The sequence below is a fragment of the Urocampus carinirostris genome, chromosome 10 (genome assembly GCF_059441175.1).
Source record: "Urocampus carinirostris isolate Australia breed hairy pipefish chromosome 10, RoL_Ucar_1.0, whole genome shotgun sequence".
NCBI classification, from domain to species: Eukaryota; Metazoa; Chordata; class Actinopteri; order Syngnathiformes; family Syngnathidae; genus Urocampus; species Urocampus carinirostris.
Genome location: NC_142358.1, coordinates 5,269,630 through 5,281,920, shown reverse-complemented (window position 1 = coordinate 5,281,920; position 12,291 = coordinate 5,269,630). Strand labels below are relative to the sequence as shown.

Sequence of the window (12,291 nt, the reverse complement as noted above, 5' to 3'; positions counted from 1 at the left end):
AGGAGGGTAAGACACAAAAAGAAATTTCTCAAAGAGCAGGCTGTTCACAGAGTGCAGTTTCAAAGCATATACACAAAAAGTCTGTTGGAAGGGAAAAATGTGGCCGGAAACGCTGCACAACCAAGAGAGATGACCGCAGCCTTAACAAAATTGTGAAGAAGAGCCGCTTCCAGAATTTGGGGTAGCTTCAAAGACAGTGGGCTGAAGCTGGAGTCCAGGTATCAAAAGCCACAGTTCACAGACGTGTCCGGGAAATGGGCTACAATAGCCGTATTCCCATGGTCAAGCCACTTCTGAACTCAAGACAACGGAAGAAGCGTCTGACTTGGGCTATGGAGAAGAAGCACTGGACAGTTGCAGAGTGGTCCAAAGTCCTCTTTTCAGACAAAAGCAAGTTTTGCATTTCATTTGGAAGTCAAGGCGCCAGAGTCTGGAGAAAGGCTGGAGAGGAGCAAAATCCAAGTTGCTTGAAATCCAGTGTGAAGTTCCCACAGTCAGCAATGGTTTGGGGAGCCATGTCAGCTGCTGGTGTTGGTCCACCGTGTTTCATCAAGTCCAGAGTAAATGCAACTGTGTACCAAGAGATTTTAGAGCACTACATGCTTCCATCTGCTGAAAAGCTCTATGGAGATGAGTATTTCATTTTCCAGCATGATCTGGCACCTGCCCACAGTGCCAAAACCACCAGTACCTGGTGCACTGACCATGGCATCACTGTCCTTGATTGGCCTGCTAATTCCCCTGACCTGAACCCCATCGAGAATTTGTGGGGTATAGTTAAGAAGAAGATAAAAGACACCAGACCTACAAATGCAAATGAGCTGAAGGCCGCTATCGAAGCATCCTGGGCATCAATAACACCTCAGCAATGCCACAGGCTGATTGCCTCCATGCCACGCCGGATTGATGCAGTAATCCGTGCAAAAGGATTCCCAACCAAGTACTGAGTGCATCAATGGACATTTTCAAATGTTTGATTTAGTTTTGCTGTTATAAAATTATTTTTTTACTTGGTCTGAGGAAGTATTCTAATATTTTGAGATAGGATTTTTGAGTTTTTTTCAGCTGTAAGCCAAAATCAGCAATATTCAAATAATAAAAGGCTTGAAATAGTTCAGTTGATGTGTAATGAATCCAGAATGTATGACATTTTTGTTTTTTTAATTGCATTACAGAAAATAAAGAATTTTATCACAATATTCTAATTTTCTGAGACAGTCCAGTATGTTTTTGAGACAAATGTCTCCACACAAGGGTGTTGGGTGAAAATGACAGTCATTTTTGGTTGCACGACAAAATACAGCAACATCTAGTCGTCAAATATTACACAATGTCCCTTTAAAAAAGGGCAAAGAGAAAATTTGTGCAGTGTAGCAGCTACAAGCTAATTATTTTTAATTAGAAGTACTGCAGTCACTTTACTCAAAAAATAATAAACTCACATCGTGTTTTTCTGCATTTTTACATCTCTCAACAGTTTTAAATATCCTCTATTACTTTGTTACCTGGCAGTGTTCTTATTTTGTTTCATGACAATTTATTAAATGAAATTTTCCGGACTATGAGTTGCAGGTTTTCTTTTCATAGTTTGGCCGGGGGTGCAACCTATACTGCGGTCGGACTTATCGGATAAATGATTAACATATTATCATATCATTTTGTTTAAAATTGTTATTACAGTTTCTGTATATCACTTCAAAAGTTATTTTCTTACTAATACGCAAGAGGGCATCTAAGCCTGTGTTAATAATTTCTACATTGACAGCCAGGCGGAAGGAGGAAGCTTTCGTCTACCTCCTGAGTGGGGGGGGAGTTGTTTACCAGTGAAAGTGACACGAGGATGAATATTTGATTGTATTTAGTGATCTGGAGTAAGGATGATAGTTTGGTAATCACGTTTATAAGCCACAAATATTAGAGATCAATTATCTTCTTATATTTATCAGACAGGTAATGGCAATAAAAAGCGATGTCACAGTTTACTGACGAACGTAACCAAGATATGCACGTACGTGCAACGTTAGTCTACCGTGTTCTCAATCTTATTTTAAAATGCCTTGTCAAGAGGACATGAATGTTTTTGGTGTTGGATTTTATCAAATTAAGTTCCCCCCAAAAATGAAGCTTATACTCTAGGTGCGACATATATGTTTTTACCTTCTTAATAATGCATTTTTTACCTGGTACAAATTTAACCCCGGGGAGACTTATAATCCAGGAACTACGATACTTCAAATTAGAATCTAGTAATATACCTGCCCATTATTTATTATTCTATATTCTAGCTTTTTAGCAAATTTGTGCGAAGTAGGTTTCACATGTTTAGTTTCAGCACCAAATGTTCATCACAAGGACATTTTATCATGATCTTCACTGTGCACAAACCTTTGACAAAGCCCAAATAGCTTATTGATTAGTGTCCCGCGCCGTGACCTAAATGTCACCTCGGTCAGCTGACGGCAATTGCGGGTAGCTAAAAAGAGTCCCGATTGTTCCTGCTCTTGCCTTTAAGAGGAAAGAATTCCAAACGCTTGGATGATTGCGTCCACACGTCCGCTTGTTGTGGACGTCTCATGACTCGCATGTCTGCCCTGCAGAAGTGTCTCAGCAGGAGTAGGAGTTTAGATGCAAGAACAAAAGGGCACAAAATTGATGCCAATTCCATTTTTTTTCAAATGTAAAGGGCAAATCGATTGCAAGTGCGGTTGCAGAAAACTGAAAATTGTGCGGTTCAATGCATAACAAAATTCAAAACCGCCACAATATTTAGTTTGTATTCAAACTCGTAATGTCCCTTTTTAAGCAAATGTAAAGTGTCCCATGTCAGAATGCCGACCACAAAACACTATAAAGTGTCACTCGAAATAATGTTGCTTTCCTTTACAAGCACAGTTGCAATCAATGGAGACATGACAAATGTTTATAAGCCACAAATAATAGAGATCAATTATCACCTGATATTTATCAGACAGATAATGGCAATAAAAAGCAATGTCACAGTTTTCTGTTTGGACAGATAATAGCAAAAGAATTATCACAGGTTTTGGTTCAAAAACAACAACAAATACCGCATTTTCACAAAAGGCGCACATAAAAGTCTCAGAATTTCTTCAAATTGAGCAGCGCGACCCATCGGCAGACCAACTCGGTGGCCTTAGGTTTGGGCGCCCTTCCCGGGACTGGGAAGTCACAGATTCGAGCCTTGGCAGAGTCATGTCCAAGACTAACAACATTTTTGTAAGATTGTTCATATTTCCGAATAAATGTGACTTTTATACGTCTCCTGTGACTTTTAAGCAGCTTTTGTTTGATTGCCATCATATCCGGCTTGCGCGGAAGAGGACGCGTGACATCACACGCACTGTATCGTTAGCGGAAGTGCTAATGGATGCCAACGCTGTAGCGTACCTAACAATTTAAAAGTTATTGTGCTACCAGAGACAGAACAGAGTTGTCCGCCCAAAAATCAATCAAATCCAAAACCTCACTTTTCCTCCAATGAATTCCCTCTGTGTTTTCGTCAGGTACGGTGTGTCGATTTCTATGCTAAGTGGAAGAAAAATGAAATTGAGCAGCCGCGAGAGAATTGAAGATTGATGAATTGAAGGTTCGCAAGTGGAGGCAGCTGAAAAACAAACTACGAAAATGTTTTATCTGTGTGTTTTACTTTGGAATCAATACCTAAATAAACCACAACCAAACTCAGTTTTGCTACCACAATATTTTTAAGTACGCACACTTGAATACTTGTCTGTGATGCGCCGGAAAATAAATAATAAAAATAAAAAATAAAGTAAAATTGTATTACATTATTTAAAGAATCCTGCCAATTGGGTACATTTCTGTTTCCTGTATATACTAGTCTTGATGGAAATTGATCTGGAGAAGTAAGAGAGAATCTATTACTGTGTATCAGATTTTTTTTTTAAACACAGTAGACTCCTGGGTTATGGTGTACCTGCCTTACAATGTATTCACAATACAATGATGAATATCGGTCCAAAAACTTCCAGTGATGCAGAAGGGAGGAGGGAAAACATGATAGTAATGAAACGGATCTTGCAATTAATACCCTCTCTAAGTTGCAAGGCAACCAATTGATGATAAGGACTATTTTCAAAGTAAGGATGCCATTAATGCAAGAAAACATTCAATTCAAAGTTTTAAAAGTTCTTAATTGAATTTGCTGTCTTCTTCCCAGTGCATCCACCTGCTACTTCTTTTGTACAAGCTGAAAACACATCAAACCAAAGGTAAGTCAAATTTTCATTTAAATGTATATTTACAAATGGCTTTATGTAATAATAAATACATATATTTTTTATAAGTAGTAATTACTATATACTATTTGTTACTATGTTACTACGTTTATTTTGTATCCCAGGGGTCTACTGTATCTAAAAATTAGGTGAATATGGCTGTATGATTACATAAGTTACAGTCACATTTTACCTCCCACTGCTTGTCCGCATCCTAACACTCTTTGAGAGTGCCTGGCTTATTGGATGTAGGCCGGCGTGGAGCAGTCCATTATTGTGTTATCTCTCGCCTCGTTCTTGTTTATATAGTAAAGCTAAGCTGGCCTCTTCCTATGGACAGCAGCTGCTCCATGCTAACCACAGTGGTCGCTGTGTAAACATCAGGCATGTGTAGAAGGAAGACAATAGGAACGTTACGGGGGTGTAGTGGGTATGACATACAGAGACATTCTCTGATGCTTTTCCCTGATGATTTGTGTACGTGATGACATCAATACAAAGTCACACATGAGGCTGGGTTGTAACTAGGGCTGCAACAATTAGACAACCTTGTCGAAAATGAATTCCGTTGGCGACTATTGTCCCTAGACACATTTTTTACAACAGCGTGAGGCATCTTACATGACTATGATCTCTGCTGAGAGCTGCCCATGCGCAAAAGTGTCTCTGTCTCGAGTGGTTACATACAGATATCATCATCATCAAGTACGCGTAACACAAAACATAAAGTTTGGGAACATTTTAGCCTGCATACGGCCAACAAACAGATGACTTGCGAAAAGTGTGAAGCAGACCTTGTGTATCATGACAGTACAGTACTTCTTGCCGTATCATGTTTTACTTTTCGTGGTTTTGATACTCCGCGGATTTTCATTGTGCCATGTGCAGTGCAGTCCAGCAGACAAAACACAGCAAATGCAATCAAAGAGCGGATGGCTCTGTGTGTTGTGTGACTGTGACTGTGTATGCGACTGTGATAGGCTGGTATATGCTGTTATTCAAACAGCCGAGGCGGGCAGACACACAGATTCATGTGTCAACCCACCAAAAACAAACTGTGAAGCATAGCTATAGATAGCATTTTATTGACTTGTTAATTAAAAACAAATTAATCACTTAAATAAGACTCTGAGGGAAGTCAGAAGAGCGCAAGAAAATGCTCGGGTGCTCCGTGGATTATTACCAGGTCCGGGACAGGACTGAGGTGGTTTCAGGAGGGGCAGCAATAGGTGCTGCGGGTCTGGCCTAATGCTCCAGCTACATAATAAGCTACCCCTGCCGCGCCTGTATCTCACCAATGGCAGATCCATTACCCATGAACAGATGAACTAGAACTACACCTCATGGAAAACCGCTACATTCGTGACGGATGTATTTTAATCATCACGGAGACCTGGCTCAACCGATGATCCTCGATGCTACCATCCAGCGAGCCGGCTGCTCTTTCAACAAATTTTTGCTCTGAAAGGAGAAGCCCTCGAATTTAGTTGTCCCATTGTATAACGAGTATTAATGACAATCAAGACCATTCACTTATTCATTCATTCTTTCCACTGGAATTTGATGTTTTTTGTTTTATTTGTAGATGGAGTTGTTATTTTGTTAAAGTTGTTTACATTAAATGTTACTGAAATCTAATGAATAAACAAATATTTCTATTTCCCGGGTTTTAACTATCGCGGGACTTTTTGGAATGCAACCCCACAAAAACACAAGGAATTACTGTACCTCTGTCATTGACAAACATCGAGAGAGAACAGTCGGAATGGAGTCTGACTAGTCAAAATAAGTAAGCGAATACAGGCAAATATATATTTAAATGCCAAAAGCATTTTTTTATCAGTGTAAACGAGTAAGTGGCACATTAGCAGCAGTAAAACAGTCAATTAAAAATGTGATGTCCATTTTGTGGAGTACATTCAGTGGTAAACCGCAATGCCTGAAACAAAAGTACTTAATGATTAAACAGTTTCAAAATAAACCCTTTTTAAAACTAACATTTGTTTTTTGAACTGCATGCATTTGATTAAATTTCAAATACATTTGTCAGGCACATTACAACATTACACTCAAGCTCGCTTTTATTGCAAAATGTATGTGTACTAAATCTACAATGCATGTCGTCAAAACCGTATTAGCTTGAATGTTACATCAATTCTACAGAGGCGAGTCAGACACCGTTTCGTTCAACTGTCATTTAAAGACATCTCTTTAAATGTTTGTACATCACCGAACTACCTCCATGATATTCAAAATCTGCCTTACAAACTTTTTAAGTAGTCTTTTTGTTCAACGTATCCAGGCTAAAATTTTCCAAAACTCTCGACGTTCTGGTACGTGTACTTGACATTGACGCCGGCATTTCTGTACGTTTATATTACAGATTGAGAGATAACATTCATGTAGAGATGCCTCACTATGTTGGAAAAATGTGTCTGGTGACTATGGTTGACAATGGAATTTCTTGTCTACTATTGTTATTATCGATATTTGTCGATAATATCAACTAATCGTTGCAATGCAGGTGATGACATCACATCATGGTCAAACATGAGGCCCGGTAGTAACACAACACCTCAAATAAACAAACAACAGCTGTATTCATAGATTGGCTGCTATCCGCCTTTACAAATCCTATTATGTGAATGGCGTCTTCCACTATTACCCCCCACTAGCTTATAGCAGCTTTATCAGGCCTTACTCAAAGAACCCCCACCTTTGTTGTGACACAGACAAGATAGAAACCATTCCTGACCTCATCGAAGTAGGATGATGTCGAAGTGAGCACGGGAGGCATTTAGCTAGCAGCTAGCCTAGACAGCTGCAGGCATCTAGATGTTGTCATACGACCCCTCCCAGTACTATTCTGTTCTCCCCTCTCCAATCTGGGTGGCCGTCTGGGTTGAATTTGCATGTTTATAGCACTAAAGAAACTACTGGTAGTGTGTCTGTCTCCGTATTCCTCGGGGGGATGCGTTAAGTGGACCAGATGTTTTGGGGGACACACCTGCTACCGCTTGAAATACAGTCAGAGCTATTGGGAACTGCAAACAATGACTACGTTTACGTGCAGGGACTAAGCCATCTAGGATCAGTAGTAGCATTTGTGGAATAATCCAAATGAATTGTTTACATGAATAGATACAAACGAATATCTGTGTGTGTGAGGTGTTTACAAGTAATCCAATTAATTACGAGGGCATTGCCCATTTGACTTTTGATATTTAAAAAAGGAGGATGTCATTCATGTCATTCACCAAAATCATTGAAGTACCATGCTTGTTTGCTCCACTGCTATGTCCTATTTTTTAACAAAAATTGATGTAAGACATTTTTAATTATGCAAAATTTGTTGTAACTTCAAATAAAACTTTTAATAGCTCTCTGAAACCTTACACAGGCACCAAATTAGAATTCAAACCCAATTTCCATGACTAATCTTCCACTCAAACCAAAACAAAATTAGGCTTAGCAGCAACTCGTACAAAAGGTTTATAAACAGTGAAATAGCTCCTTAGTTTTCTTTTTACACAGTTTGAAATATATCTAATTGGCCCGTCGAACTAATAAAGATGCTAATATTTGTCAAATTCCCAAATAAAAGGCCGACCTCTATTAAAAATATCCTGGATGAAGTACATTACTTATGGGCAATAATGTGTAAAGGAAAATGTTGAACTCGTGTTGGAAATGGATCTAATACAGGTGGTTATGGGACGGATAATCTCCAAAAACAACAAGATAAATAAATTACATATACATGGATACAACATTTGCATCAACTATTTATAGAGTATAGCAGTTTGCTGTAAAGTCAGAAAACAAAACAGAAAGGCCCTAGAGAAATCAACAAATACTCATGAGGCTTTATAGGGCGTCAGCAAGAGTTTGCATGTACCGTAAATTCCGGACTATAGAGCGCACCTGATTATAAGCCACACCCATCACATTTTAAGGGGAAAACCGATTGTGTCCATACACAAGCCGCACCTGTACAGTATAGAAGTCGCATGCACACACATCAAATAAATACAAAATCAATCAAAGCCAAACTTCAAGTCCCGCGATTGAAACTAAATGTCCTTCGGGGTTTTGGGGTTTTTAAGGGTTATTGTTCTATCTTCGTTATTCATTATCCGTTATCGGTCAGTTCATAATACGCTACAAAGCCTAGGAGCCGGGACACTTACTCTCAGCCAAAAGGCCAAGCTAAGGTCCTAGCCCTAAAGCCTTGCTGCGATCATTGCGAATGCGGGGGTTTGGGGTTTTTAAGGGTTATTGTTCTATCTTCGTTATTCATTATCCATTATCCGTTATCGGTCTGTTCATAATACGCTACAAAGCCTAGGAGCCGGGACACATACTCTCAGCCAAAAGGCCAAGCTAAGGTCCTAGCCCTAAAGCCTTGATGCGATCATTGCGAATGCACCGTTCCCGGAGGTACTGCAATACCGGGCCGATGCGTGGAGTGGACAGAGCAAGCTCTTATCCCATCTCCGGATTGCAAAAATCAAAGACAATATACCATAGCTCATAGAGATTAACAAACATAGCCGGCAAGTCCTACACTTCTGGCCTTGAAGCAGAAACCGTTCCCGGAAATGGCCCTTCATTGAAGCACACAGGCCAAAAATCTCAGCCGCCAAAGTGAACGTCAAATGATATAGGTAGTTAAAATTTGTTGCAGACCTGTCGATTCTGGGTGCCCGTTGATAGTAATCCAAGGAAAAAAAGTATATATTTCCAAAAGTAAGGATGGGAAAAATATATATCCATTATTGTCCGCCGTGTCCACAAAAACTCACCTTTACCGGTCCCCACTTTCCCATCAGCCCGCGTTCGCTCCGCCCCTCTTTTTTAATTTGCTTGTGCAGAATAAGTGTCTCAAATAAATACAAATAAATACATTACAAAAATATACAGTTGCAAATACATATTACACATATTTACAAAGAAAGACGGTACATCGAGAGAGTTTTCAAAGCTTTAATAATAATAATATAACTTTCATCCTAAACCGTGCCTTTGGGAGGTAGCCTCACGCTACTAAAAACACGCTCGCATGAGCAACATAATTACAAAAAAAGACATAGTTTTTGTATATAGCAGTGGCTGTGAGCAAATCTGCTTGCTCTGTCCACTCCACGCATCGGCCCGGTATTGCAGTACCTCCGGGAACGGTGCATTCGCAATGATCGCAACAAGGCTTTAGGGCTAGGACCTTAGCTTGGCCTTTTGGGTGAGAGTAAGAGTCCCGGCTCCTTGGCTTTGTAGCGTATTATGAACTGACCGATAACGGATAATGGATAATGAATAACGAAGATAGAACAATAACCCTTAAAAACCCCAAACCCCAACAATAAAGGAAGATTTCACCAAAATCAACAAAGCAGCGAGCTTTATTTTTTATCTTTTGATGCCGTCTGTTTGCAAGTTGTGCTTGTACATGGCTTGCCAGAAGCATGGACTTACACCATATATGAATGAATACATATGTTACATCAACTAAATATAGATTGTAGCAATTTAGTCGTAGTGGGCAGAATATAAAACAGAAATGTACCGGAGTAGTCAAGTTTTACTGGATATACATGTGTCATTTACCTCTATACTACAAATCCCACAGTGCTTAGCAGCATAAAGTACTCCGGTAGGTAGTTATGGAATGTATTAACCACATGAATCGCTAGAATACTGTATTTAACATTTGGAACCTAACAGAAGATTTACAGAGAACCCAACCCTCCACAAATAAAAAGACCAAGTCACTATGATAAAAATGTTGCCAATTTAATTGAGAATTGCAAAAAAAATTGATTAATTGACTAGATTAGCACATTTCTCTAACACGTGAAATGTACCCAGTTTGAGACCGGGTGGAAACATTTGTTGGCCTGGATGGGCGCCACCAGGCTGTACTTGCGCAAGACACACCACAGGGAATGATGCCCCTACGACCCCTAGTAGTTAAGGGATCCAACCAAAATCAAGCCAACACTAAATATGTTTCGGGCCAGGCTAGTAAAATTTTAAGATTTTGGAAGCAAAATTAAGATGGAGACGTGGTAGAGAGGAAACAATTTTATCTTCATACTACTATATGGTAAATATTTAGGATAAAGTTCTAAAATCGGCTAATTGTGATACTATTTTGCTACGCTAACGACTCCCTAACGGTGTCTCTGACGTAATAGTCAGCCTCACGTTTAGTGCAGGTGTTCCTCATAAACGGACGCCCTAAAACAATACTGTTTACAAAAAAAAATAAGTAATAAAATAAGTCAGGGCCACTCACGTATCTCCGCAGTTTCCTCTCCGGCGGTGACTTTCTCAGCCAGCCCTGGAGGACGATTTCCCCGCCGCTCATCTCGCCGACAAGTCCGCCCGCTGTCGGTACCGGACAGACGGCTACGCTCTCAGGACACCCCCGGACGGCGGCCGCTTGCCCCCCATGCGTTTTCTCGAGGAGTGGTTTAAAGAAAAAAATGAAAACACAGGGATGGAGAGGCTTGTCTGGCGGTTATGGAGGAAGGGGGAAAATATGTTATCCGGCGAGCTTCGTCTGCTCCTCCGCGGGGGAAATTCGACTGATGCCGGGCAACGTCACGGGGCGGCTGCGGCTTGTTTTCCAAACTCAAGACCACGCCCACGGCCGGCTGGCGGAGGGACGGGCGCCTATCAAGCAACACAGATTATTATTTAAGTCGCCGTTTGTATTTTTAACACTTCTTACCACAGCAAAATAAAGAAATCAGGCTTCTCGAACGGAAACATTCAGGGTGTGTGTTAAACGGATTTAGCCAAGCATCCCAAACTTGATTAAATGCAGAAACAGCACTACCTTGTGGCATTTTTAAGTCGTTGCGCTCATTTTAAGGCACTGTACGTTTGCATTTTATTTTGTTTTTTTATTTAATTATAATTTTTATAGAAAATCCGTGTTTTTGATCCGTGCATATAGATCATAGCCCACTTTCTCTTTGCTGTTATATATATTTTAAAAGACTACATCCACGCATCGAGTGATGAGGATGTTAAGTTGCTGTTGCTAAAGATTTACGTTCTCATTAAAACCTTTGAAATGTGGCAAATCAAATAAAAACACATCTATGGCGTGTTTATAACTACACAATATATTATTATTTTTAGATATCTCATTTAAAGGGACGGTGTGTAATATTTAGTGGCACCTAGTGGTACAAAAACTCACTCTGAAAAAAAAACATGGATTTTGAATGCCAAGTGAAAATACGTGCACTATATCAATGTTAACTTCCATACATCATAGGTCAATAAATTTACATTTCTTTTACATAGTGTAATTCCCATTTAGGTTGCCTCCATTTTGTCCTGCACCATCCACTGCAGCCTGGTCATCCCGGAAAGGAGATTACCTTATGTGCGGTCCTTCTCAAGGTTTCTTCTTTTCCTTATGTTGAGGTTTTAGACTCGACTTGACACCCTGCCGCCAAGCTGTGCTCTGTTGTATTTACCCTTGCTCGCACCAAACAACACAGCGCCATTTGAAGGCACTTTTGAAAGAGAAACTAATACTACCTAAACACAAGGTGAAAGACAATGTGTGATATGTTGGAATTCATTCAAACTGAACAAAACATGAAAGAAAATGACACAAAGAACATATTCGCCAAAGGATGGAAGAACTACATAATGCCCAACACAAACCAGCTGCAACTGAACAAAACATGAAAGTAATCACAAGAAACATTTTGACACATGGGCAGAATAAAATTGAACGTAGCCTGATGAGACTTTGAAACATGGCTGTCTGAACAAAACATGAAAGGATGGATATGTTGGAATACTAACCAGTTCTAACTTAACAAAACGTGAAAGGAAGAGGACAAACTACTGAACAATGCAGGGAACATACTAGTGTGTGGATGAAAATAACAAATGTTCCAACACCAGCCAGCACTAACAGTCCAAAAATGAAGGTGAAAAATCCACCACATTGACAAAATAAATCTTGAAGGCTGCAAAGAGAAATAAATCCTCTGAAAGCTCAGAA

General features: G+C 39.8%; 1 protein-coding gene and 1 pseudogene across 3 annotated transcripts in view; both read right to left on the bottom strand.

The window, feature by feature from the left end:
• gab2 (GRB2-associated binding protein 2) overlaps positions 1-11,045 on the bottom strand; it is an 86,524-nt gene extending 75,479 nt beyond the window's left edge. The window contains exons 1-2 of one of the 3 annotated variants that reach the window (XM_088345711.1): positions 10,993-11,045; positions 10,555-10,934 (exon numbers count right to left, since the gene is read on the bottom strand). In XM_088345711.1, coding sequence (XP_088201837.1) covers positions 10,555-10,626 — 72 coding nt within the window. In that variant the 5' untranslated portion in view covers positions 10,627-10,934; positions 10,993-11,045. Of the gene's footprint in view, positions 1-4,452; positions 4,629-5,053; positions 5,148-10,554 lie in introns of those variants that run through there. The other 2 variants (XM_088345713.1, XM_088345712.1) reach the window with 2 other exon arrangements.
• Positions 8,678-8,800, bottom strand: LOC148357553 (U2 spliceosomal RNA; annotated as a pseudogene).
• Positions 11,046-12,291: the final 1,246 nt, after the last annotated feature.